Genomic DNA, 26,267 nt, shown 5'->3' on the forward strand with positions numbered 1-26,267 from the left:
GTTAAAACAAAGAAAAAGGGAAAACACCATGGCTTGGATTATTCAGTGAAAAGCCTATGGGTATAGGAACAGAGGTTGAGGGGATAAAGTAAAGACGAGAACAGGCAGCTGGTAAAATAAACCAAGAGGCAAATACCTTGGGGCAACCCTGGCCATCAGACCCTTGGCTTGCAGGGGAATTTGGTAGCAGAATGCAGCAGCGGCATCATTTTAGTGGCAGTTCTGTCTTCCTGGGTGCCCCCCTCAGCCTCCTTGACAGTCCCAGAGCCAGGAGTAGCCCTTTGTCCCTCTCTTCCCTAGCTCAGCTCTTTACGTCATCTGGAGAGGGCTTATTCGTAATCATGGTATTTGCAGCAAAAGGAGAAACATTTTGATTCCTAATTGAGATGTGTACTCGAGAACCCACTGCGTCCTTGGCCCTAGAGGAGGCCAGGGACATCCGTCACCTGGTGGCTATGGTTGCATGGGAGATGGGAGAAAAGACAATCTCCATTCCTTCACACATCCATAGGCAAGGACGCCAGCAGGTGGTGGCCTTCAGAGCCGCGCAGCCTCCAGCAGTGTTGGAAAACAAACCCTGGGGGAGGTGGTGATGCAGGGAAGGGTGGTGAAGAGCTCTCCCGCCTTTTGGTCTGCTGCATTCACAGGCTACAGAGATGGCTTTACACAAACCAGGAGCTGGACACTCCAATATGGGGGATGTAGAGTCTGCGATAACAGGGCCCAGGAGTTTCTTACTGTGGGGAGACTGAGGCCCTGAGGGGGACAGGCAGCTGACCAGGTTATGGGATGAGTCAGGACAGAGGTGGGACAATATGCTCAGCCCTGGGTCTTTCCCTCATCATGAGCATTCTTAATAGGACTCCTCTGGCCCTCAGGGCAAAAGAAGTTTCTGGGAAAGCAGCCATCAAAGCCGAGAGGGATGGCGTGGGGTGGGAGGGATGAAAATGAAAGTGAGAGGAGTTTGTGGGGAGGTGCCGTAGGGAGGCTGGTGAAGAAAGAAGGGTCCAGGAAGAGAGAGTATGCCTCATTTACCTTCCTTACACTCCAGGGCCACGCGGGACTCCAGGTTATCCATCTGCATTTGGAGCCGCTTGAGAGTGAGGTCGTTTTCCCGAGACTTCCGCTTGTAGGCGACGAGAACAATGACCACGATGAGGAGGAGGAGGCTGCCGCCCGCTGCGATGCTGACGATGGCTGGCAGGGTCAGCAAGCTGTCTGAGATCACACTCACTGAGCCAGGTGAGAACACCATCCCGCCCACGTGAACCTGTGCATTGTATACACACATACACACATAGAGGCACGTGGGTGTAGAGCCCCGGCCTGCCGTCAATCCTTCCATCTTCAGGAAGGACACGACAGGCCACAACCACACAGAGAGTCCTTGGATGCAAAACAACTTCCTGCTCGTTATCTGCCTTCCTTGTCTTCTGTTCTCAACTTCTATTCATTTTAATGCAGAGCTTGGAGATGAGAAGACAGGGAAGCTGTGAGTCAGGCAACGAGGGATGGGAAAGGAATAGCATTTGCCCTGGAAGAGACAGCCTTCTTCCTTCCTTTATGACAAATCACACATACACAGCGAGGAGAGGAGGAAGTCATAAAAAGAAAGAGGCTCACTCACCATGACCTTGTGCTGCCCCGTGAGGTTAGGAGGCTCACAGAGGAGCTGTGTCTCGGACACGGTGACAGCGCAAGGGGTCTCTCCAATCAGCACGGTGTAGTTAAGTTTGGCACCTCCAGAGGCAGGAGGGCAGAGGTTTTTGCCCTGTAGACAACAGTCATCTTAATAGGAATAGTGACACATGCATGCAGAAGTTAATTGCCTGTTTAAAAAGAGATTTAAGATCGGACAGCAATGCAAAAACAATAAATATCTCCATGAGCGCATTTTTTTGGAGGGAACTTCTAACAGCCACAATATAGACAGAAAGAGAGAAAAGGAAGGGACGACAAGGGCAGGAAAGAGATAGGAAGCGGGGATGAAACACTGAACAAGGGAAAGTATGGGGAAGTTACATGGGATAGAAATGCAGGCAGTTGGATAACATAACACTGGAATGGAGAGTGCTGGAGAACTGTGACCTCTTGAAATATGTGAGCAGTTACCGTGGCTACAAAAGTGGTCAGTAAAAGGAAAGAGTTACCCCTAACTCACTGCTGAACTTGTGGTCCCCAAAGCTCACGAGAACACACAGAAATATTCTAAAGTATTTCTTGAGACTCCCAAGGGCAAGATATATTGCTTGGTGGGTCGATATCTGTAAACAATGTCCTTTTATAGGAACATGGCAGCTTTGTGAGTCCATAAGTGTAGGAATGAGGATAAGGAGGAAAGGCCAGGAGAGAGGAGGGCGCTTTCTACCCAAAACGCACGTGGCAGACCCTTTGCTTGGTGCACGTTCGTACCTTCAGAATGATGGGGGACCCTGGCTTTTGATCCAAGATCCCGGTGGGACTGAGCAACTCAAAGGTCGGGTTGGGGTAGTAGATAAACTTGGTGTCGTTGTAAATCAGCAAGGATTGGACATTGTTAAAGAGGAATCCAAACTCGTCTGGTCGTTCCACGGTGTCCAGGCCAGGCCGATAGTCCGTGGTCAGAGAGGGCGCCAGGCAGGTCAGGGTGGTTGTGTTCACAATTTTACACACCTACAAGGGCCAGAACACAAGCATTCAATGCTAAGCAGAGGGTGGGGACATGTCTCCTCTCATACCCCATGCTTGCTTCTGCCTGTCATCATCGGATGGTTTGTTTGTTTTCTTCATTATACGGTGGGCCCCTTGTGGGCGAGGGCTGAAAATGTGTGTGTGTGTGTGTGTGTGTGTGTGGGCACAATAATCTCCTCCATCCATCCATTCATTTGTTCATCCTTTCATCAACACTAAGCGCCTCCTTTGTGCCAGGCACCGTACTAAGAACTGTGGCTCTCCTAGCTCGTAGCCACGACCCATAGGGAGACACATGACTAAACAATCAATCACAGTGTGGTTCTGGCAGAGGGCCTGGGGCACAGGTGGGCAACAGCACAGTGACGTGCATGCAGGACCAGGAGAAGTGCATGGTGGGGACGTGTGGGGTGCTACGGGAGAGTCTGTGTGTGCACCCGTGTGAGTGCCCTGGGTGGGGAGCAGGGGACCGCATGGAAGTTTTCCCTTGAAAGACATGACATGAAATTTAATCTTAAGAATGACAACTAGACAGAGTGGAAGGGCTAGCAAAACAGGTCCCAGGGAGAAGGAATGGTAGTACAAAGATTAAGGGAACAGGGAATGTTTGAGGAAACAATAGGCTGGAAACAGCATAGGGAGTGTGTGTGTGTGTGTGTCTGTGTCTGGGTGTGAGGGGCGCCTGTCGGGTTGTGTCTGCGTGTAGTGGGAAGCAGGAAGTGGTGCGAGATGAGCACTTTGCCCAGCACATGGTAGGTGTTCAGTGAAGGTTTATTGAATAAATTAATTAATAAAAAAAACCCTGCAATACTTTAAATGTTTTGCCCAGGACCTCTCTATCTTCCTCTAAACAAGCGTCCCTAACCCTGCACAGGGGTATAACCTTGGTATTGACATTGAGTTCATGCTGTCCATTCTTTCCTGTTGGACTCTGGTTTCCCAATGTAATTCTAGCAGGACCAGCCCCTGCTTCGCATGAGTTGTGTCATTCTCTTCTCTGTTAGTTTCGTTCTGGGGGTGACCAAAGCAGGAGCTGGATGGAAGAAACCACTATGGGACCCATGTCCAGCTTGGGAAGAAACCCCAGACCCCCTCTTCTCCCGGCTCTTGCTTGGCATGACTTGGGTTCAACTTTGCAAACCATGGCCTTCCAGCAACAGCCCAGCGCAGCGGTGAGAACTCAGACTATTCAAGTACATGCTGTCCTGGCAGGCCCACACATGTGGCTGGCCAATGCGCGCGCGCGTGCGCGCACACACACACACACACACACACACACACACACGCACAGAATCTTCCTACTCAGGAAAAGGAAAAAAAGAACAAAACTGAAATTGCCAAAAAAGCTGAGATTTGCCTAGAGATTGTGTCAGGGCTCTGAGTCTGAGACTTTACCCTTTCTTTCCAGAGGGAGTTTAAGAGTTTAATCAAAAAGACTTACTGCAGACCTCATGCTGTATTGGGGTCAGTACCCATTGCAGTCCTTTTCATCTCACAGCTTAGTACCCCTTATGGGCCCAATGTCCCTTTTCTGGTCGGGGACACTGAGGTATGGGGTAGCCGTAGTCAAATGGGTAGAGTGAGCCTGGGAGTCCGATGCCCTGGGCTCTGCAGGGAAGACACCAGCCTTGGTGTGCCTCTTCCCTTCCCGCCCCCGACATTTCCCTCTCTGCTGTGTTCCAGTTCCCCTGGACTGGGCTCTTTTATGAATAAGTAAATCACTCCCAAACAAGCAGGCTCTGTTTGCTTCCTGCCCGGTGCTGCATCTGCACTTTGTTTGCCAAACATTCCTTTGGGTTTTGGGCCTTTGGTTTGGCTCTCCTCACTACCCACTAGGGCTGCTCTGAAACTCAGAGTCAAGAAGTGAGCCTCAGGCAGCTGAGGGCAAAATGGGGCCCAAGCAGGGCTGCAGGGAGAGCCTACTTCTTTTCCTTCACTCCCTGAAGAGGAGGGCAGTTTATAAGTTTCTCATATGGAGCTTGATGGACAAGTTGCATCACTACCTGCTTTTCCTCCAGAATCATGCTTTCAGACCTTGGGCTGGTCACTCTTGAAGTTGAGGGTCCCCGACTCTCAATAAGGAGGAACTACATTTTTTTCCAAGTGACTATCCCATTATTCAATGTGACTATCCTGCTACTGCAGCCCCACTGGTTGATTTTTGGGGGAGGGGGGAAGGAGAAGTGCATGGGCCGGGAATTGAACCCGGGTCTCCTGCATGGCAGGTGAGAATTCTACCACTGAACTACCCTCACACTCCCGAGAGGAATTACTTTATAATTTCTGGAAACATTGAGATCAAGGTGGAAGGGGGTGAGGGGACTGCAGGGAAGATTACACCCAGTCCTGTGAATGAGTCTCGGTGAGGGGAGAGGCACCAAGGACCATAACCTTCTCAATGGGTGTGGTCATGGACAGGACATCCCAACGCAGCCTTCATTGCAAAAGGCTTCCCGAGGACAAATGCTGCAGCCTTTTGCAGTCAACCTTGCCAGTCATATACTCTCCACTATTCCCTCTCTATAATTTATATTCAGAGCTTTTTTTTTATCCTTTCTGGGTAGTGAATTCAGCACTTGGGTTCCCACATCTCTTCCTTCTCCCCTCCACTGAGGCCCTGGGGCTTCACAGAATAGAGGTGTTCATGAGCTACTGGGCACTTTTAGTCTCAGTCTGGAAGCAAGAGCATGAACTCTTTCACCCAAGGATCAAGCCCTAAACTTGGGATAAGAGGCATATGCTCACCCAGCCCAAGGATTTGTGACCAGTGTGGGGGCTGAAGGTGTGGTGTAGGTGTCCCCAGTCTCAGGTATGATGGTGACATCAAGCCCACCAGCCTAATTATGAGGGATCTGGATGCTTATGGTCTAGGCTGGCTCTGCTTATGATTAGGGCTAAGTCATTTATCTTTCTGGTCTCAGTTTTCTGAGCTGTACAGTGAGGAAACAGATGTAATGTTCTAGCACTCTGTCATGTTTGCGTATTTCTGTGTTTCCCAAAGAAGCCTCAAGCATGCTGCAAATGTGTCGGAGTAAGAGGCTAAACATCACAGCATCTTCCCCATTTCCATCTTAGCTTAGTTAATTCCCTGAAGGTCAAAGCAGTAATCATAGTAATTCGTATGAAAAATAATAGCCACAATAGCACCTTCTGGACTGTAATTATGAATATAATAACGTTTCTGAAAATAATGGCTAAAGGGAGTGAGATAGAGCCACGAGAACAAACCAACCAGTTTAGGACAACACATCAGACACTCTGCTCTTATGATAAGGAACTTCTTTAAAATCACAAAATTTCATCGTGAAAAAACATTTACATGCTCCTGCACAGAAGACTAAAGTAAGATGCTTAATCTGATCGTCTCAGAAACTGGGGTGGACTTATTTACATGCATTAAGTAATGTTTATAGAGTGCCAACCTGGTGCCAGCCCAGGGTACAAATCCGTGAGGCAAGTCTTGGCACCATGTCTTGGGAAGGGATGGAGATTGGAGGTTAGTTGGCGTGATCAGGGTTGTGTGGCTACTCGACAGGAAGAGCCTTGCTTCAAATCCAGAAACATCTGAATCTGGAGCCAAGATGCCTTTGACCTTCCCACAGTGCTCCTCATCAGATCTCAAACTGAACATGCCATTAACACAGGAGACCTTTCATGCTTTTCATAAGCTCGGAAGCCCCGTACTTTTATTCCCTCACTGTATCACCTTCTCAGAATTAATGATTATACTGTAATTGTAAAAACACTGTAAGACTCAGGGGTTCTAGGCTCAGAGTCTGGAGACAATTTTCTTCTCTGGTTTCCAGATCCTGCAGTGCTTGACATGGAGCTCATCATGTTGCAAAACTCAGACTGGCAGCTGTGTCTACCGAGGGCCGGGGTGAACCAGCGGCTACTTACGTTGACAGATTCTTTGCCATTAAACTTGACTCGGACCCTCGGCTCCTGTATGACATCCAAGTTGAAGCCTGTGATGGTCAGAGGTGTGTGGCCGCTGGGAACAAGCAGAGGCTGGGTTAGGTAAGAGCCCTCTGACCTGGTTGGGGTCCCTCTCAGGAGCCACACAGGGGCTGGAGGGGCCACCCCCGGGGGCAGTGGGGGCCACCTCCCTCCCTCTACCTCACCTGGCAATGCTCCACTCGGGCTCAATGCGCTGGACCCGGGGGTCATCTATGTACTCGAACTGCAGGTTGTTATCCACACGGGCTCGGTCGACACTCACGGAAACAGGGACGGGGCCCAGTCCATTGGACGACGGGGGTGAGACACACACGATCTCATTCATGGACCGCCTGCCAGGGAGACAGCGGGAAGCCGTGAATAAAGGCATGGGTGATGGGGGGACTTTTGGCTTAAATGGAGGTTCCCCTGGTCTGAGGTTATGGCCCAGGAAATGGCTTTCTACTCTCTTGGACTCTGGAACACATCTCCTATCAGTGTATATTAGTGACTTCTTTATACCTGAGACCCAGCTCTGGTTGGACGAGGGAGGAAAGAATTGGAGAAGGGGTTAGAGAAGACGGGGCTCCATGGGACGGTGGGGGGCTCTTGTTCTTTGGAATTTTCTAGGATGTGACCATTTAACCAGTGCTTTGAGAATGGTCAGGCAGGCAACAGATATTTATTGAGCACCTACTATAGTAAAGGTGAGCACGAAGTCCCCACTCTTTTGGGGTTTATGGTCCAAGGAGGAGAGTATCAGGTGGATACTCCTGGGTGAACTGGCTCCTCATCCATAGATACTTTCAGAATTCTCAACTTCCCCAGGGCTGAGCAGTGTCTGTCAAATAGTGGTGCTTGATAGAGATTTTTAAAATCTGCAGATGCTTTTAAGGACTGCAGAATCCCTGCTTCTCAAATTCTCATGGTGAAGCTCAATGAATGTTTGGATCCTGATGGCAACAGCAGAACTCCACCTAAGGCTTCCTTATCTGGAGTGCCCAGGGCCTTCCCGCCTAATTATTTTTAGATGTTTCCAGCCTCTCCAACACATTGGACATATGCTGACGAGTGGTATATAGTTCCAGCAGTGGCTGGAAAGGTGTTTGGGCCCAGATGTGGCCAAGGACATGGAGGTGGAGGGCAAGCACGTGTCCAACCATGCACAGGGCCATGGGCACCCACGCCTCGACTTGTGCTCCCCTGGTGGGCCTCTGAGTCCTCCTCACCCGTAGAACTCGCAGGTCTGGTTGCCCAGGTACACGGCCACGTTGCTCCCAGCCCCGAGGTAATGGCCCATGACGGTCACCATGGTGCCTCCTGACTCCGGCCCTCGGATGGGGTTGAGGGACAGCACTGAAGGGTTCTTGGGAAGGAAGCAGAGAAACGCTCACAGCTTAGGTTTTGTCCCAAGGGAGGAATTGAGGCTCAACTTAAGGACAGAAGGAGGGAGTGTCTCCAAGTTCAGCGTGGAGGTACTTTTCTTGCCTCTCCATTCCCCACGCTCACCCTGAAGCTGAGAACTTTCCTAAGAGGAGGCTCCTGGCGTGTCCAGCAAAGGCAGAAGGCCATGTCTTGGAATTAATTAACTCCCTGGAGAGTATCGTGCTCATAACATGACGGGAAGGCAGAAGTGACACTGACTAATCTATCAATTAGTTTACAAATTGAGGACAATTTGAAAATGCTTCTCTATCTAGAACCAGTACTGATTTTTTTTGGCACAAAATCGATAGGGTTGAATAAAGTGTGCCTGCCTGGGTTGGGCCACCTAGAGGATAAAATCCACTATTAATGGCATGTGCCTGTCCTTCTGTCCCCCACCCCTACCCCCTCTCACATACGAAGGGCACAGTGGGGTGCCTGGTGCAGACAGCTGTCAATAATGCCAAACATGGCTCCCCTGACCTTCATCTGGAGGATGGGGCATCTCTGGCTGAGATGGTCTGGTATGCTAACTAAGTTGTAAAAAGAACACATGAAGCTTAAAGGAAATGTGGACTGGCCTAAAAGGATTCAGGAGGCAGACCTAAACCAGAAAGCAAGTGCCTCTGCCTAAAGGGCAGTGTAGTATAGTCTGAAGCATTTTTTAACTGAGCAACTAACTGCTCAGGCATGAATTCTAGTCTGCATTAGCCCTGACTAGCTGTTTGCCCTGAGGCAATTTTCTGAATCTCTCTGAGCTTTTGTTTTGTCCTTTGTCAAGGGAGAAGAGTGGCCTAGATGATCTCAAAAGCCCCTCTGATGTCCTACAGTTCTCTCCCTATCCAGTCCTCCTAGGCTTGCTTCCTGCACATGGCCGTGTCTGCACTGGCAGGAGATGCAGTAGGGGGAATGTAGACAGGCAGCGGCACTTTGCAACTGGAGTGAAAAATGTACAAGAGATGCAGGTGCCAAGATAGGAAGGCAAAGCCTGGAAAACCTAGACTGAGCACTAAAATGCTTTAGGGAAAATAGAATTTTGAGGTCTAATGATTTTTCAAAATTCTTAGCAAGGTTGGTTTGACCCCATCCACTGGTGTTTTTGAGTTGTTTATTTTTTTAAAATGCCAAAAAACACCAAACAAACGCAAACATTCGTAACTTTTGATCATTCCGATCTACATATGTTCAGTAATTCACAATATCATCACATAGTTGCACATTCATCATCGTGATCATTTCTTGGAACATTTGCATCTATTCAGAAAAAGAAATAAAAAGACAACAGAAAAAAATTCATACATACCCTACCCCCACCCCTCCCCCTCACCGATCACCAGCATTTCACTCTAAATTTATTTTAACATTTGTTCCCCCTATTATTCATCTTTATTCCATATGTTTTACTTGTCTGTTGATAAGGTAGATAAAAGGAACATCAGACACAAGTGTTATTGAGTTTTAGTGAAGAACTTGATGTGACTATGTAGGTAAATGTCAGAAAAGGGACTGCGGGTCCCCAGAACCAGATTTTTGATTCAGTATGAATATAGGGCCAGCCTTAAAGGAAGACTTTGTGTTTTTACTACTGGTTGCCTGAGCATGCAGGGATATTTCCAGGTGTGAGTGCATGGGGGGGGGGTGTGAACTGCACCACGCAGAGAACCACCTGCATGCACAGCCCTTTCTCAAGGTCCTGCATACAGACACACATCCCTCAGGCTTTTAGTAACTCCTCTAAACTCCTGCTTAAGATATCCTTGGTAGAAAAGAGCTTAATTAGGTTCCTCAGGTGATGTGCATTTTGGGGCTGGAATTAGACCAGGACATGACATTGGAGGAATACAGGGCCAGTTCTCCCTGCCCCAGGTCTATGTCCACTTTCTAATTAAGACTTGCTTTTGCCTTAATGGGAACTTTGATCCATAGACCCTGGGACTCCAAAGCCTCCAGAGCTGTGTCAGTCACATGCTTGTCCCACTCCAGAAAGACAGACTTGCACTGAAGTCAAACCAGTCAAAGTGAGGACAGAAGTTTTACTTTCTGGTCTCCTGCTCCCTCTGTGGGAATTGACTGGGTGCAGAGAATGGAGCCTTCCTGGGAGACATCTGGAGCAGATGTGTGGCTTTGCTCAGCCCCCATAGCGCCATCCTAGACCGGATACTCACCACAAAGGTGTACTGTTGATGGGACTTGGTCATGAACTCTGGCTTGCACTCGCCAATGCACAGGCGTACAGGCCCCGAGGTGGTTCCCACGATGGCATGTTCCATCTCACACACGATCCTGAGGAGACAGCAAACCTTCCGGTCAGAGGCTTGGCAAGAGCAGGAACCCCTGCCCAGCTTGCTTACCCTGTCAGCAGTGAATGCCTCATCACAGTCTTGAAACCATACTGGGCCAAGGCTCAGCTTTGTCATCAATCTAGCTGTGTGACCTTGGGTAAAGTCCTTTCCCTCTCTGGGCTTGAGTTTTCTCTTTTGTTCAGTGAGGGGGTTAGTGCAGATCATCTCGAAAGCCATGCATACTTCTGAAATGCTATGATGTCTAATTCTTTGAGCAAGCCTGCAGTCCCCACTGCTCACTTAGTGCAGTGCCTAGCACTGGGCTGGTATTCAATAAATATTTATAAATAAACTGAGTACCCGAAAAAGAGATCTATGGGCAACAATTTGACTGGTGTTCTTTCTTCTGAAACCAGCAAACATTGCAACTTTCCCTAAAAGAGGGGGTGGATGCTGATTTGCCAAGCTGATTCATTAGTGGCTGGTTTCCTGCAGAAAGGTTTTCTTTTCTGTTCTGTTCCTTTTAAGGAATAGATAATCAGGTGAAATAGTGAGTGCCCCAAATGGGAGCTCCCAGCAAAAGGGAGAAGAGATCCTTGGGAAATAGATGAAGGGGTGGGAGGAGGCTGAGTTCATTAGGACATCAGTTGACACTGGACTCTCTCTTAATCAAGGGCTGAGCGCACTGAGCTGGTGGGTGATGCAGTGGCACGGTTCTGGGTTTGGAAGTCACGTCTCACAGTAACATGAGAGCTGGAAGGAAGAGAGGTGTGCAGCTGATCAATAACCCCAGTGATGACTTCCCTGGCAGCCTTGATCTGTTACAACAAGCAAGCTTAGAGACTTGTTGCCTTAGTCACAGTGACATTCTGGAAATGGTGGGGTGTTGGAGGACAGGGGAAGGACTAAAGAAGTCAGGTTCTGCCCAGAATTATAGTGTAAGGGGGGGGGGGTGGGAAAGAGTCCCACCAGACCTAGTAAAAAGGAGCCCAGGGTGGTGCGGTGGTGGCTCACTGGCAGAATTCTCACCTGCCATGCAAAAGACCCGGGTTCGATTCCTGCTGCCTGCCCATGCAAAAATAAATAAATAAATAAATAAGCCCAAGGGCAGAGGGAAGGGTTTTATTCTCCTTCCAAATGCCGTTTAAGAGTTAGAGCAGTCTGCTACCCTCGATAGCCTGCTTAGTGGGGGATCAGTAAAACAGACCCCCTCTACGCTAATCCCCAGCATTATCCTGGCACAGCAGGAAAGAGCCATGTTTAACCAAGCAATGCTCTTCTCAACAGGTTCCCCAGGAAGGAAGGTAACTAAACAGAGATTTCATTTTCATGTAATAAAACTTGCATTAAACAAATATGCCGCGTGCTCACACAGACGGCCTGCCACTGATCGCCTTCATCTTCCTAAGAGTTAACCCCTAATAAGTAATCTCTCTCCTGGTGAATATTTACTTAATTTGCAATAACTGCCTTATTACATTTAGTGTATTAGATTCGACGAGAAAGTACTGAACACACATGGAAGAAGTCTCCCTTCCGTTTCTTTATGAATACATGTAAATTAAGTTTGAATCCAGAATAAAAACGATAGTGATGAACAATTAGCATTTTACATGTGACTATCTCCTTAAACCTGTTTAGCAGAGCATCTGAGATGCCTAATTTAAGGTACTATGTGTGGTTATCTTCATGCTATGACCTGCTTGGAGTAACAACTCTCTTATCCCGTGTCCTGCTCCTGGCTGGTCCCTGCCATGCTGCAAATCACGCCCTGCTCTGCCCTCTCTAGGGGCTCTAGAGGAGAATCAACTCTTGTGGGTGAAAGGGGAAGCAGAGGAAGAGGAGGGAGTAGATGACTCTCTTTCCCTCATTTCCTAATCAGGGCTTTCTAGTCTCTTGTTCTCCTCCTTGGACGCTCTGCTGAAAAGAAGGAAGAAATCACTGTGGACTTGAAGTATTGGTAAAAGAAAATATGAGAACATGTGCAGGTCAGGGTGGTACTGAAATGTCTTTCCTAGAGCCCTGGGGCCTGTCTAGGGAAAGGAGAAGGCCTTAGGGAGTTAACAGTGGCTGAGGGCCTCTTGGGGCACTGTCTTTTTTTGGGAACTTTTTCTTGCTTGGGGTTCCTGCTCCTAACGATCAACTTTATCAATCAAGCATCTGGGAGAAGAGCAGTGGATGGGGGCGGGGAAGGTGGTGGTGGATGCTGTCCGAGGGTCTGGGGGGAGCACCTGCGGCTGGCTCTGAATATCCCCGACCAGGGGGCCAGGGCTGTCCTGGAGTGAGGACCCACAGCCGAGCCACAAGTCCCTTCCTTGGCACTGCAGCCGACGCCTCCCTCACCTGCGGAATGAGGTTCTACTTTATTGGGTGAGTGGCGACAGGGGCTGTGGTCAGGAGTGGGCTGTAGAAAAGGTTCTGTTTGGCAGGTCAAAGAGCGGGACAAGAGTCTTAAGAATGGGCGGGCCACAGTGGCTCAGCAGGCAAGGACGCTTGCCTGCCATGCCAGAGGACTCGGGTTCGATTCCCGGTGCCTGCCCATGTAAAAAAAAAAAAAATAGTCTTAAGAAAAAATATTAGAAATACTCTTCTAAATGACTTTAGACCATTCCCTTTTGTTCCTGGGACCCAGCGTGCAGGGAAGGATAGGATGGTCTCGGGTATACTTGTTGTAGACATTTGTCCTTTTGTTCCTGGGACCCAGCGTGCAGGGAAGGATAGGATGGTCTCGGGTATACTTGTAGGCATTTGTCCTCTGAGCCTAGGGAGATAGAGAGCCAAAGAGAGAGGCAAGTGCAACTGGAGAGAGTAAGAAGGATAATATGGAGGGATGAGAGTTAAGGCTAAGCAGATTCTACCTTCATTAAAAAAACAACAACTGCCATTTACTGAGCTCTGATTGTAGTAGGCACCTTACAAGGCAGGGTCTCATGTAATCTTTGGGTTCTCCTACAAGGCAAGTCATCTCCATTTTACAGACACTTAAACTAAGGCTCAGAAATGCCAAATGACTTATCTAAGGTCACAAAACTAGTAAGTGGCAGAACCATGATTCAAACCGAGGTCTGCCTGATTCCAAAGCTTATGCTTTCATCCACTTCACTCAACTGCTCTAGAGTTAAATGGATGCTCAGGATGGCTTTTGGGGAGGGGACAAGATGGACATGGCAGCCATGCCTTTCTCTGAGAATCAGTGCTGGGATAAATCTGAGGTTGGTTGCAGGGGGAGTGGTGACAATCTGGCTGGGCTCCTAAGGCACTGAGAGCTAATCACTTGTTCCCACTGCCTTTCTGGCTGTGGATGAACACAGGGAGTGGCTGTCTGCACTGCCTTCTCCATCAGGAGTTAAAAGACTGCAAGGTCCCTGGGGTTTGATCTCTGCCCTCCTTCTCCCTGAGTTTCTCATGTTCTAGTCTCTCTATGTCCTATTAGGAGACAATACCTGGAGATGCCTAATTTTTTGCTTTGTAAAGTAAGGAACTGGAATAGACAATTGTCCATCTCTGAAATTTGAAGGCTCAATTCCTCTTGGTTGACAGGGGGGCTTCTGGAGACATCAGAGCCACAGGTAAGCTTTCTAATGGTGAGAGCTGCAGAGTCCATGGGGCATGCAGCTGACTCTTTCTGACATCCTAAGGCTCATCTATTCCTCTATGCTCATTTTTCAGATGAGGATCCTAGGGATGAGGGAGCAAAGTGACCTGCCCAGTCACACAGCTTGTCGGTAGCTGCGCTGAGACTTAACCTCCAGTGCCCTGACCCCCAGCCTGGCACCCCTGCTCCGCACCACGCCACCTCCCACAGACTTGGCATTGACTGGGGCGGGGTGTACCCACATCTGACAGCCAGCCGGCCCTGCCTGAGTTCACAGGTGTGTCAGGTGAGAGGGGAGGGGTCCGAGGATCCGAGCTGAGTCTACTTCACGCGGAGACCGTGTGCCAAGAGGGGCTGAGCTGCAGCCTCAACCTGCAAACCACTGCCGGGGAAACGTCCTGCTCCCGAATCATCCGGCCCTCCATAGGCCTGTGGGGTGCTGATTGCAGGACTAAGCGGGGCCCTTTAACCACCATTAGCCTAATTGCTGAGTGATAGATGGCACGGCACAAGCATATGGCGCGTCGTTACCACGCCTGCTAATCCTGCCCGCGCCCGGGACTCAGCACTGCGTTCGTTCAGCCAAATTCATCTCTCGCAGACATCTGTAACGATTGTGCCTGCTGCTCACCACCCGGGATGGAGGCTTTAATGATGTTAACAAACTCTGAAACCTCAAGCGCGGTAATGAGCCTGGCATGGCGGGAAAGCAGGGCTGCCTCCAGCCGAGGTCCAGGGTGCGCTCGCGCCCTCCTGCCTGCCCAGGGCCCAGAGAGAGAACACAGTGGTGGTTTTCTAGGGTAATTGCCAGCCTTGGTGGGGACCCATGGCGACTGTTCACTTCCCCAGTTTCCTCTCATGTCTCTGCTTCCGGTTTCTCTCGGCACTGTTTCTTCCCTGGGTAAGTGAGGTGCATCTGATTTCTTAAATAGAACTATAATTCCTTACATCTGCACAGCACTTTACGGTCTTCATTTTCTCATCTCATTGAATTCTCCCCCAAACCCTTTGGAGTAGGAATCGTGATTTTTATTTGGCTGATGAGGGCTGGAGAGACCAAACAGCTTGCTAAGGTCTCAAGGCTGCTAAGTAGAGGAGCCAAGACATACATGCCTTTTAACACCAAACCTCATGGGACTTCAGTGTCCAGCTGCCTGGACACTGCAGTTCTCAGGTGAAAATGCTTACCCATCAAAGCCCTTTCCTTTGAGGTCCTGTGGCACCCACTGAATTGGTCACTGGCCTCTATCTAGAAGCCCAAGGCAGGTCATGAGGCCAAAGGAGGTTTGGGGTCAGTGTGACCGAGAGGCCAGCTAAACCTGGCAGAGTGTGGGCTCTGTAAATTCCTGACCGTGAGGCCCTTTGCAGGCTGTCCAGCTTCTGCCCCAACAGCTTTCACCCTCTCTTCTGGCTCAGAAGCACTAGTTGCCTCAATTCTCTTCTCCCATTCCCTTATCTTTTTCCTATAGACCCAACCAGTCTCTCCTCCAAGACTCATTCCTTATAGGGATAAGTTCCAGGGGGAAGGGTCAAGCCTGACGTCACTTTCCTTCTCCACTGCTGTGGACAGCAAGCCCCACATCAGCCCTCAAGGTCTGGGAGTTCATTCCTTCGGTCTCTGACCTTCCCTGGGCCACTCTGGAATCATGGCCTTGACATGGCCTCGAAGCCACACACTGATGAATCATGGGCTTTTCAGGCCACTCTTTACCTAGGGGTCTTGCCCCATCCCTGTTATGGAACAGAAAGAGCACCGGACTAGAAGTCAGGAGATTCAGTTTCCAATTCTACCTCGCCCACCTACTCACCAAGTGAGTGAATTTGGGAAGGTCATTTAGCTTCTCTGAGGCTTTGGCTCCTTCCCTCCCTGTGAATGGTGATAATAGTGTCTACCTTGCAGGGTCGTTACAAATTAAAAATGAGATAATGGATGAGAAAGTGCTCTGTTAACTGCAAAGTGCTGGTAAAAGATAAAAGTGATGTCATTTTACGGTTGCTATTGAAGGCTGCTCTGGGGAGGTCAGAGGAGAGGACCTGTGGTGCAGGGTATGGAGGTAAGGGAGGGGCGCCCCCCGGAGCCAAGTTCTGGTATATGTTCTTACTGCTCTTTGCAAAGCTGTATTCTTGGTGGAACCGGCGTGACTTGACCTGCCTTTGCACGACAAATCATGCAGAATGATCTGGCTGCTCCCCTCCCTTTCTCCTCCTGAGGGGCAGCACCCCTCCTTCTACCCTCCCACCCCCAGCTTTGTGCTGTCTCCTGCCCACCGAACTCCACAGCGGGCGCCACTGCCAAATGAACACCCCAAATTGGAACATATGTCACTCCTGGAGCCCCGTCCGCCTGTCCGCCGCTACATGCCTATTTTCTAATTTCCAGTTGACATTTCCTTTAGTGAAATAAATGAATTTGCTCCGGCGGAGGCCCTGCTCGGATTAAGCTGCTGTCAGAGCCCCATGCGCCAAACAAATGTTGCCCGCAGCCCACCGTGCGGGAGGCATTCCAATGGGGGTGGGGGGGGTGAGGGGGCTGGGGGAGGCCTAGGGGAAACCTCTGCTTATGAGGAAACTGGCTCCGTCACACGGTGGGCTGGAGGAGACAGAAAGGGTGGCAGCGTCAGCACCTCTGATGCCAGAGGAGGCAGGAAAGCAGGAACCGAATGGAGTAATACCCTCTAAGGATGGAAGCCAGGTAGGAAAAGGGCCCTGGGAACGCTTCTGGGGTGGAGGGAGGTTCCATGGGCAGAGGAAGGAAAGAAGACTCCTGGGATAGTCCCAGAGAAAGGGGAGGGCAGAGTCCCCAACCTAAAGTTCCTCTGGGGCAAACCATCCTGCCTAGAAGGGAAGGGCCGGCCGGGGCGCACTCACTGCTCAGCAATGATGTACTCTCCGGGGAGGGGTGTGCAGGGCACCCCAGCCACCTGCACATGGTGGGCAATCTCCGAGAAGTCCAGACCCAGGTTCACGCCATGGATGGTCACGCGAGTCCCTCCTTCCGGTGGTCCCAATACGGTCAAAATCTGCAGGAGGAGAAAATAGGATTAGCAAACTTGGTCATCCATGGGTGCAGAGGCAGCAGCAGCATTTTCCCTCTCCTCGGGGAGGCTTGAGGGCTTTATGGATACTGGAATCTGGCTGGACTGATTGTGTGCTCAACTTTTCAGCTTCTCTAGGATTCTGACATTGTCTTCTGTTTGACACTACTCCTTTGGTTCTTTCGCTCATTCATTAAATAATTCGTGCATTCATTAAAAGAGTTGATCAGAAAGAGTACCAGACTCGGAGGCAGAGAGCTGTTGAGATGTGTCTCTAATTCACAGTGTTGCCCGGTGGTGGTGAAGTCACCTCTGAACTTCAGTTTTCCGTGGTTATTTGGGGAGGGGGGAGTCTCTCTACCAAGCTCCCAGGGAGCTTATGAGCACCGAATGGGTGATGTGCGTGGGAGTGTTTTGAAAAACAGACAGGGCTCTGTAATTGTGAGCTGCTATCACTGCCACTGCTGCGGCACCACATTGTGGGGGGTACGATGATGAATGCAACAGGAATGATGCCCTCGAGGAATTCATGGTGGAGGAGGATGAGATAAAGAAGGCACATGAAGAAGGTACTGATGCAAGGTGTATGGTGATAAGATGGCTACAGGGGGGAGGCTGCTGGAGGGCAGAGGGGTCCCGGGTCGTGCATGTCTGTAGGGGGGGGAATCAAAGAAGAAAAGTGTGTTTGACGTTGTTGTGCAAGGAAAAAAAAATCCTACGACACAAACTAGGACCAGGAAGAAATAAGAGGATCTTCCAAATCTTTGCTAGCTTTCTGTGAGCAAGGATCACTTTTAAAAAAATTTCATTTCTTAATTCAGTTAGCCGGTGCTAACTGTCTCATTTTGCGTTCACCCAACAGGAAAAGGGACCACAGAAACGGGTTCTGGGAATAGACTGGGTTCTTGGAAAACTGCAACTCCTGGGATCCAACAGATCCCAGTGATAAGTTCCTATTTAGTGGTGCGAAGTCATGTGGAGTAATCTAAAGTTGGAAGTGAACTCAATCTCAGGCAGCAGAAAACCATAAGAGTTTCAGAGTGAGAAGGGGGTCACTCTGGGTATCTTATTCCAGGGATCCTTATTTTACAATGAGAAGGAATGAGCCCCAGTGAAGACGGGGATGTACCCAAGGCCTTGTACAAGTTGTACACAAGGTTATAAAAAAGTCCCCGTGCTCTTTTCAATACACCATAAAAAAGGTGAGGTGGGGGAGGGAGAGAAGGGGACTTGTTCAATGCCAAGAGTCTACCCGAATCACCCCAATGGGGCCTCCGGCAGAGAGCCCCCTGCTGGCGGAGGGAGGTGTGAGCAGCGCAGGCAGTGTGCCCAGGGCTGAGATGATAGGGGAGTACAGGTGAAAATGCCGTCAAAGTTTCTGGAGACTCTCCCACCTCCCCTCTCCCTTGCCAGGGCCACTGCTGTGCACGAGCATCCTGACAGCCACAAACGTGGCCCCGAATCCTCAGGTGATGGTCAGCAGAGGAGGGTCAAGGGTGGGGGGTGCGGGCCAGGACAGGCCTCCTTCTCTCGGGGCCCAACTGATGTGCTGCTCAGACTCCTGGGCTCTCAGCAAGCGGACTGAAGAGTTAGACCTCCCGGCCTTCCTTTGTAGGCTTTGGATGGGACTACAAATGGACTTCCAGGTCCCTTTCACCCCAGTCTCCTGGTCTGTGGCTATGAATCCCTTTTCTGGGAATAAAATTTCCTGCTTTAGGAATTAAAATGAACAAGATGCATGGAATGAATCAAGGGAGAGATGGTTGGGTGGCTTGGAAGCATCTCTGTATGCTGGCGGTGGGCGTGGGGAGGCTGGGGGGAGGACCACCTGGTGAAGAAGGAGCTGGCATGAGGACTCAGTAGCCTCCACACCTTTTTTGTCCTGGGGACTCTAAAAATATACAACAATAATAGATCTTGGCTGTTTCCCTTTTCTCTGGCATTGTTTCCTGAAGATACCTGGGACTCCTGAGCTCTGGGAGATGGACCCTTGCTAATGTGAAATAGAGGAGGGGCCTCCACCCCCCCATTCCCCTGCAGGAAAGCATCATTAAGAGAAAATCTGCTTTTAGCTCCTGGTTCTACTTCCATCCACTGGAAATAAGCCTTCACCAGCCCTTCCAACCCCACCCCCTCACCACCTGGATGGCACGAACCCCCCTTCAGAAAGAACTGACAAAACTGTCATGATTAGTTCCCTCTCCTTCCCCTCTTTTATTTTTAAAAATACATTCTTTTGCTCACTGCAGTTAATTACAACCTTTCAGAAAAACTGTGAAAGGAAATCTTTCTGGAAAGCCTAAAAATATTTTCGTCTTGCAGGTAACGTGTGGGGAGTGCACCGAGGATAGGCAGCGTCACCGGCAAGTTCCACGGGGCAACTTCCTCCCACTGGTAAGTTATGGTGGTGCCCCCTTCCCCAAATTCAAGGGTCAGTGTCACGTATGTGGTCAGAACCCAGGGGTGCGGTAACACCATTTGTTAGCACAGAGCTGCTCAGAGGCAAAAGTCAGCTAATATTGCTCAGAGGAATTTCAAGGAGACTCAAAAATTTTTTCTTTTGAATTATTAACAAGTGTTAAAACCTTGGTGTGAGGAATCAAGTCAAGGAGAGAGGCAGTTTGGGGGGCGGAGATTCCAGCCTGATCCCTTCTGACCCAGCTAATAGCTGCTAGGATCAAAACCAGAAGTATCAGCACCCTCCTGGGTCAAGAGAACCTGAGGTCCAGGTTCTCAGGACTTTGAACGTGCCTGGGGAAGGCTGGGTCAGTGAGGGTCTTTTTTCCTTGCTCTGTGCTATGCATCCAGCACCCGGAGGAGGGGGCTGCGTTGGGGATTGGGTGCAGGGGTCAAGGCACTGAGCAGCCACTATGCCCTGGGGTTTACAAGGGGCATGGCTCACAGCTTCCCTTCTTAAAGCAAAACTGATGTGGAAAAGTCTGGATTCCCAAAACATAGAGGAGGTAGTGATTATTTGATTTGCAAGAGGATTCCCCAGGCCTCCATTACTGATGACTTCCAAATCTATATCGTTGCCTCAGACCTCTCTCCTGAGCTCCATATCCATATATCCAATTGCCACTGGACGTCTCCACTTTCACGTGCATGTCCCCCAGGCACCTCAAATTTCACCATGTCTCAAAATGAACTCTTAATTTTTCCTCCTCCCACCCCCAACCTTATTATCCTCCCAGATCCTCTTTCAAGGTTAATGGAATCACTGTGCGCACGGCCAGGCATCTTGCAAGCATCTTTGGATGTTCCCTTTCCTTCCCCCACCACGTATAATAAATAAGGTGGCTAGGGCCGGTCAGTTCCTGCTGCGGTGTGCCTTTTGAATCCATGGCCCACTCTGTGTCCCAGATGCGGGGTAGGTGGGAAGGCCAGCCTCCGCCATCCCTCATCCACACTCACTGCAGCAGCCTCCATGCCCCTCCATACAAATCTAGCTTCCTCATAGCTGCCAGGGTGACCTCCACAAACACACACTTGATCAGGTCACTAGGTTCTTGCTCTAAAAGCCTCCAGTGGCTCTGGTCATCATCATGACAAAGACCTTTAGTCTTGCCTTGACACCCTTGAGGTTCTCTGGTTCTGAGCCTCCTTCTTCAGCCAACTTCACTGTCCTATGCTCTGTCCTCCATGCTCTGCCCAGAGATGAGTGGCTCCTGTATACAAAATGAATGAAAAAATCTCTGTGCCTTTGGACATGGTGTTTGCTCACCCCCAACTTAAGAATGAGGGAGGGTCAGGGTGGAGGTCTGTGCTCGGTACAGAGGAGAGGCCAGCAAGCTGTAGGTCACCCTCCAGGTGACTGAGAGTGCTTAGGAGAACTCTCTGCGGTCTCTGCGGTAACCTGGGATTGGAAGCCAGGCATCCAGCTTTTCTCATTTCTCCCCAGGGCCACCTACTGGGGAGAGACTGCAGAGGAGAAGCTTCAGGGAAACAAATTTATTCTCCAAGGAGGGAGTGAACAGGACTCCTCAGACACTGCCTCGGACCAAGCATCTGCAAGGCCCCAAGCTCTGGAAACTCTGTTCCCAAGGCCCTCTCTCAAAAGCAGCCCTCACTGCAGGGGCACCCAGGGCTGGGTTCCATAAAGCCTGGTTCTTTCAGGAGCCAAGTCTGGGTCTATAAAGAGGCAAGTTGGCTGAGTCCTTAGCCAACAGCTTGTAGAACTCCAGGGAAGGCCTTCCAGGTCTGGAGCCTTGGAAGGAGCTGTGTGGCTGCAGCGGAGGGGACAGTTAACCCCCAGGGGGGAGAGGGTGAAAAAGCAGGGCAGAATTATATAGATTCCCCCAAATCAAAAGATAGATGGGATCTTGGCCAGAATCCACACATGTTGGCTTCCAGTTGCAGATGGATTTGTGCTGCTGGCTACTCTGGGGTAGGGGAGAGAGGCCATCCAATGCTCCGAGGGTATCTGCAGCAGGAAGAGAGTAACCTTTTTTTGCCAGACAGCCCTGAATTTGAATTCCAGCTCAGCCACTTCTGAGCTATGTGACCTTGAATCTCAGTGCCCTCATCCGGAGACAGATAAAAATACTTGCTTCACAGGGATGCTATAAAGATTAAGTGAGATAACATTTGGAAATCCCCTAATACAGTGGTTTAGAGGGTAGGCCTTGATAATTGGTCATTTCTTTCCCTGTGTTCCCCCTGCACCCACCCCTTCCCAGATCCCTAAAGTGTGGGATGCTGGAATTGGTAGGGAGCTTAGAGAGAACAGGAATCCTCCTATATCTCTCTGGAAGGAGAACACATGGACTGGGGAACTCATAGTTTAGATGTTGGAGTGACAGGAGGTATAAAACTGCTGATCAGTGGTTGATCGGAGAATGCCTGGAGCTTTTCTGAAGCCTGAACTGGGCAAGCAGGAACCATGCTGCCAAGGGCAAGCCCTGGGCTTGGGGGATTCTGGGCTCTGCACAAGGACACATTCTGAGCCAGACAGTACCATTTCATCCAGGATACACTTGGGAGGCCACTGCCCTGTCCAAAATAGTCTTCATTCAATCCTCCCACCCTTCTTGCCATTTCTTCTTCCCCTGGCCATTAGCCATCCTGGGGTAGGTTCAGCATTTTCCAATGAACTCAATGAATTATCTCAGGAATGTAAATCTGAATGAAACACCCACACAAACAAATGATTTGACAGTTCAGGGGGAGTGTGTGTGTGTGAGTATATAGTGGGGGTGTAGAGGGATGGAGAAGGGGAAAGAAAATCTGTGAAATCAGCTGGGAAGATTTTCAGCCCCATATTTTCTGACACATATTGTACCATGCTCCAGCAGACCTCAGAAGTAAGAACTAGATGATGGAGATTAGAAAGAGAAGAGCCCAGAGGCAGCTGCTGTTCTCCCCTGTATTCTGAAGCTGCTGGGAGGTAGAGGGCTACTGAATTCTGTGCTGACTTCCCTGGGTACTCCTTCTCTATCACCCCTTACACTCAGGCTCCCCAGAGCTCAGGCTCAGCCCTCTTCTTACGTACTACATGTGCTCCCTGGGAGAATTCTGTGGCCAAAGGATCTGAAGCCTATGTGCATTTGGCATGCAGCATCTTCTGCCAGTCAAGAGTGTGCCCTAACAAATACCTGCCTGTCTTGCAAGATATTGCTCAAAAGACACTTCCTCCAGGAGGCCTTCCCTGACCACCATGGGCAGATTTAGTAGCACCTTCTTCTGTGCTCCCACTGCCCTTCATGAACACCTCTAAGACAAAAAATGTCACATTGGAGTGTAATTGTTTATTTCCTCAATGAGACTGTAAGGACCTTGGAATAGGGACTATCTCATTTTTGCTTAGCAACTTAATACTTGGCCCATTGCTTGGAACAGAGCAATTATCAATAAGTATCCCCAATTCTTAGTTACTGGGAAGCTCAGATCTCAACCAGATTCTAGAACAAATGGAGTTCTTCACTGATGACTGGAAAAATGAAGTCCCTGTGTTGCTTGGGAGTGATGTAGTATTTTAATACAGAAATCTTCCTGCAATCTCCCTCGCTTTAATTTCAGCCAGCTTCTCACTTGATTCCTGATTCCTCATTGAATGGAGGACCAAACAGCCGCCTCCTCATCAAACATCTTTCAGAGACTGAGGACAGCAATTAAGCTACCCCGGGCCTACTCTTCAGCCATTCTGTTAGCCTCTTCTCAGAAGATCTTGCTTTCTAAGCCCTTTGATCATTTTATCTGCTTTTCTTTGCACCCTCTGATTTGTATGCATCCTTTGAGAGAGCAGTGACCCAAACTAGGCTTGTGGCTTGAGCAAAGGCCTGAGTGATATGCAGTAAGGAATGTCTGCCCTGATGGCTTCCCTTCGCTGCTCGCAGGTGCTCTCCCCCACACTGGCCCCGGGAGTGGGTAAACCCTTCCTCTCTTTCCACACCTCCCTTTTCTTTTTCCCTCCCTGGGGTTCCTTCCCCCATTTCCGCTCTGCTGTTCTCCCTATAGAAATCTGTATTTTCATTTGCATTTTAATGGGACTTGAAGTCAGGTTATTACCTTGCCTTAAAGGTACTGAATTTTTAACTTGTAGAATAAAAAGGCTGTCTATAGTTTGCAGGACTCAGGAGGAAAATATGGGAAATACTTCGGGGCCGAGGGCTGGGTCCAGCAGCCCTAAAACCCTGCCACAGAAGCAGTGACTGATCCTGCCTACATGACTAGTCCAAGTCTTGGCTATGGGCTTCTTTATTATTCCTCTTAAGCCAGGATGACCGGGCCAGTCAGATGTGGGATGAGGCTGACATGCACAGGACACAGCCCAGGTGCCGCTGGTAGGGGTGAATCAGAAGATTCCTGTCTTCTGCTGGGATCCCCTCAAGCTTCCTGGAACTTCTAGTTTGGGAAGCCACATTCTCATGTACTCAGAAACCAACCTGCTGCTGGCACAGCTCAGTTGAGCCCTGCGGAGCGCTGGAACACCCTGGTCAAATCTGTATTCCCGCCAGTCTCTGCCATGTTTGTTTTCCTCCGTGGGTGCCCTGACCTGGAAAACAGCTGCCGTGATGCTGCACTCGCCCTGATTTTTGCAGCCACTAATTCAACAGTTTTGAGGGAACACAAAGCCGCCCAAGGGTGAGAGCAGATGCAGCAGATTAATTACAGCTGGGGATCGGCGAAGGGCTGTGCAGAGGGAGCAGTGCGGGAGGCGCTGGAAGACCCGGGGGCTTGGTTGGCTGGGGAGGGCGTGGGCTGGCTGGGCCAGGCTGGCCATTCCTGGGTTCAGATTCAGGCAGGGCCTCGGAAGGACAGAGTCGGGGCCTCCTATAGGATAGAGGTTTAAGGCCCCAGAGAAGCTTGGTTGGTGTCCTATAGACACCAAGCCCAGCTCCTGTCTTATAGACACCTCTCTTCTATATCTCCTGTTTAAAACTGCTGCAGGACAGAAGACAAGGGGAGGGGGGCAGGCTCCAGGTTATTAAAGATTCTCATAACAATGGCTTCTGTTTTTTTCACTTTTAAAGGATTTGTGATCAGTCTGACATTGTGCCAAGGGCTTTACACATCTATTTAGGGTTCAGAACAAGCTACGAGGGAAGTACATTATTGTTACCATTTTAAAGGTGAGGGAATAGTGTCCCAGAGAGGTTAAGTAACTTGCTTGAGATTGCACAGTGAATGGCAGAACCCAGCCAGGTTTATCCAAGTCCAAAGCCTGTGCTTTTAACTTCCATGCAACAATGCTTGAGTGACCATCCTTCTGCCTGAGAGGCACCCCAGGTCATTAAACATGAGAATCTATGCCCCATCCTGCTTTTGGGTCCCCTCACTTAGGCCCTCCAGCCTCTTACCCATGGCTAAAGACATATCTTGCTGCTTTCCAAGGCGCTCTGCAGTTAGCATTGCTGGTCACTGCCTTTACTGGGATGATCTCCATCTCTCTGAACTTCTCACCTTCCATCTCTCCCTCTTCTCTGTCACTGCCCCACTGAACATCTGCCCTTCCCCCTCAGCATACCGCTTTGATATCCCTCCCTGGGCATGTCCAGTTGCCCCAAAGGATGCTGGGAGAGACAACTACTGTCTTTCTTTCCATCTCTGCAGCTGGCTTGATGAAGAGCTTGGTGCCAGTGTTTTTCCCTCTTCCAGCTCTTCACATTTAGACATGAGCTTAGAAAGGAAGGGAAGAATAGGGTGCTGGTCAAACATGTGGGCTCTGAAGTCAAGCAGCTGAGGGCTAAATCCTGGTTCGAAAACTTACTAGCAGTGTGACTTCAAGAGAGTTACAGCATCTTGCAGTGCCTTACTTCCCTCATCTATAAAATGGGGCTAGAGATAACAGATCCTGCCTCACGACAGTTGTCATCGGGTCTACACGAGGTGATGTGTAAGGTGCTAGGTGCAGTGCTAAGCACATGTGTGCTGTGAATGTTTGCTGTTACTTTTCTCATTACTACTATTTTATTATTAGGAGATCAGTGTAGAAGCTGGGCTAATTGAGGTCCAGAGGAAAGGCAGTTTTGCTTTTATAAGCCCCTTACACAGGTGGAGTCTCTGGTACCATTACTGGTGGGGACTCAGGGCAAGGGCAGATGGCTTGACTTGTGCAGGGAAAGTGGGTGGTGTGGCGACTGCCCAGCACAGCTTTGGCTGCCTCTCTGAGGGGCCTGGGCAGATCACACTACGGTCTCCAGCAAACTCTCCATGTCTTGGACAGGGCACTTAAGAGGACATGGGAGACATTGATACCCGTGCCTCCCAGGGCAGCGGAGGAAGAGATTCCCAGAGAAGTCTCTCCAGGATGGCTTTGGTCTCCACCAGCGTTCCCCACCGATGATGGATACAGTTGGTAGTAAAAGTTCCCACGTATTGGGATTTCAGGAGAGTCCTGCCCTGCCCAAGCACCCCCTAATCAGGACCAAGTGATGAGGACAAGTTGAGGGTGTGTACACAGCTAATCCTCTCAGTGGCACCTATTTCTTTCCTGCTGCTTACAGTTTTTCCTGACTTTAGAGGGCAGCGACGCCAACTTCTTGCCTGCAAATCTCTATTCCATCCTGGCTCCCTAAGCCAGGGTCAAAGTAAGCAAATTGTCACATTCTTTTCCAACTTGGTGTGTTTGTCTGTGAGCACACGTGTGCATGCGGGTGTGCACAGCCTTCAAGGTAGGCTGGAGCCCAGCTGATGAGCTCTGCAGGAATCTGGGGCATCAGCACTGCCAGCTCTCCTGCCCGGCATGAAACCTTGCTGGCTCTGTCTTAGCTGATAGTACATTCAAAACCTAATTGTTATCTCAGCAGAGTAACTCCATTATTCATCCTGACACCATCCCCCGTTAGCTGTTTGTTGCAGTGATGTTATATTAATGAGGCC

The 26,267-nt window shown here is 49.8% G+C and overlaps 1 protein-coding gene and 1 long non-coding RNA gene across 2 annotated transcripts in view; one reads left to right on the top strand and one right to left on the bottom strand.

Moving 5' to 3' along the window:
* PLXNA2 (plexin A2) overlaps nt 1-26,267 on the bottom strand; it is a 216,131-nt gene that overhangs the window by 21,330 nt on the left and 168,534 nt on the right. Inside the window, exons 13-20 of the mRNA XM_077157666.1 lie at nt 16,780-16,931; nt 10,200-10,317; nt 7,839-7,975; nt 6,795-6,962; nt 6,571-6,664; nt 2,413-2,652; nt 1,628-1,771; nt 1,036-1,270 (exon numbers count right to left, since the gene is read on the bottom strand). Coding sequence (XP_077013781.1) covers nt 1,036-1,270; nt 1,628-1,771; nt 2,413-2,652; nt 6,571-6,664; nt 6,795-6,962; nt 7,839-7,975; nt 10,200-10,317; nt 16,780-16,931 — 1,288 coding nt within the window. The remainder of the gene's footprint in view (nt 1-1,035; nt 1,271-1,627; nt 1,772-2,412; nt 2,653-6,570; nt 6,665-6,794; nt 6,963-7,838; nt 7,976-10,199; nt 10,318-16,779; nt 16,932-26,267) is intronic.
* On the top strand, nt 86-23,391 carry LOC143680997 (uncharacterized). Its single transcript, XR_013174292.1, has 4 exons — nt 86-1,242; nt 6,477-6,690; nt 19,269-19,340; nt 20,848-23,391. It is a non-coding gene; the product is annotated as an uncharacterized LOC143680997 (long non-coding RNA).

Source organism: Tamandua tetradactyla, chromosome 4, assembly GCF_023851605.1.
Source record: "Tamandua tetradactyla isolate mTamTet1 chromosome 4, mTamTet1.pri, whole genome shotgun sequence".
NCBI lineage: Eukaryota > Metazoa > Chordata > Mammalia > Pilosa > Myrmecophagidae > Tamandua > Tamandua tetradactyla.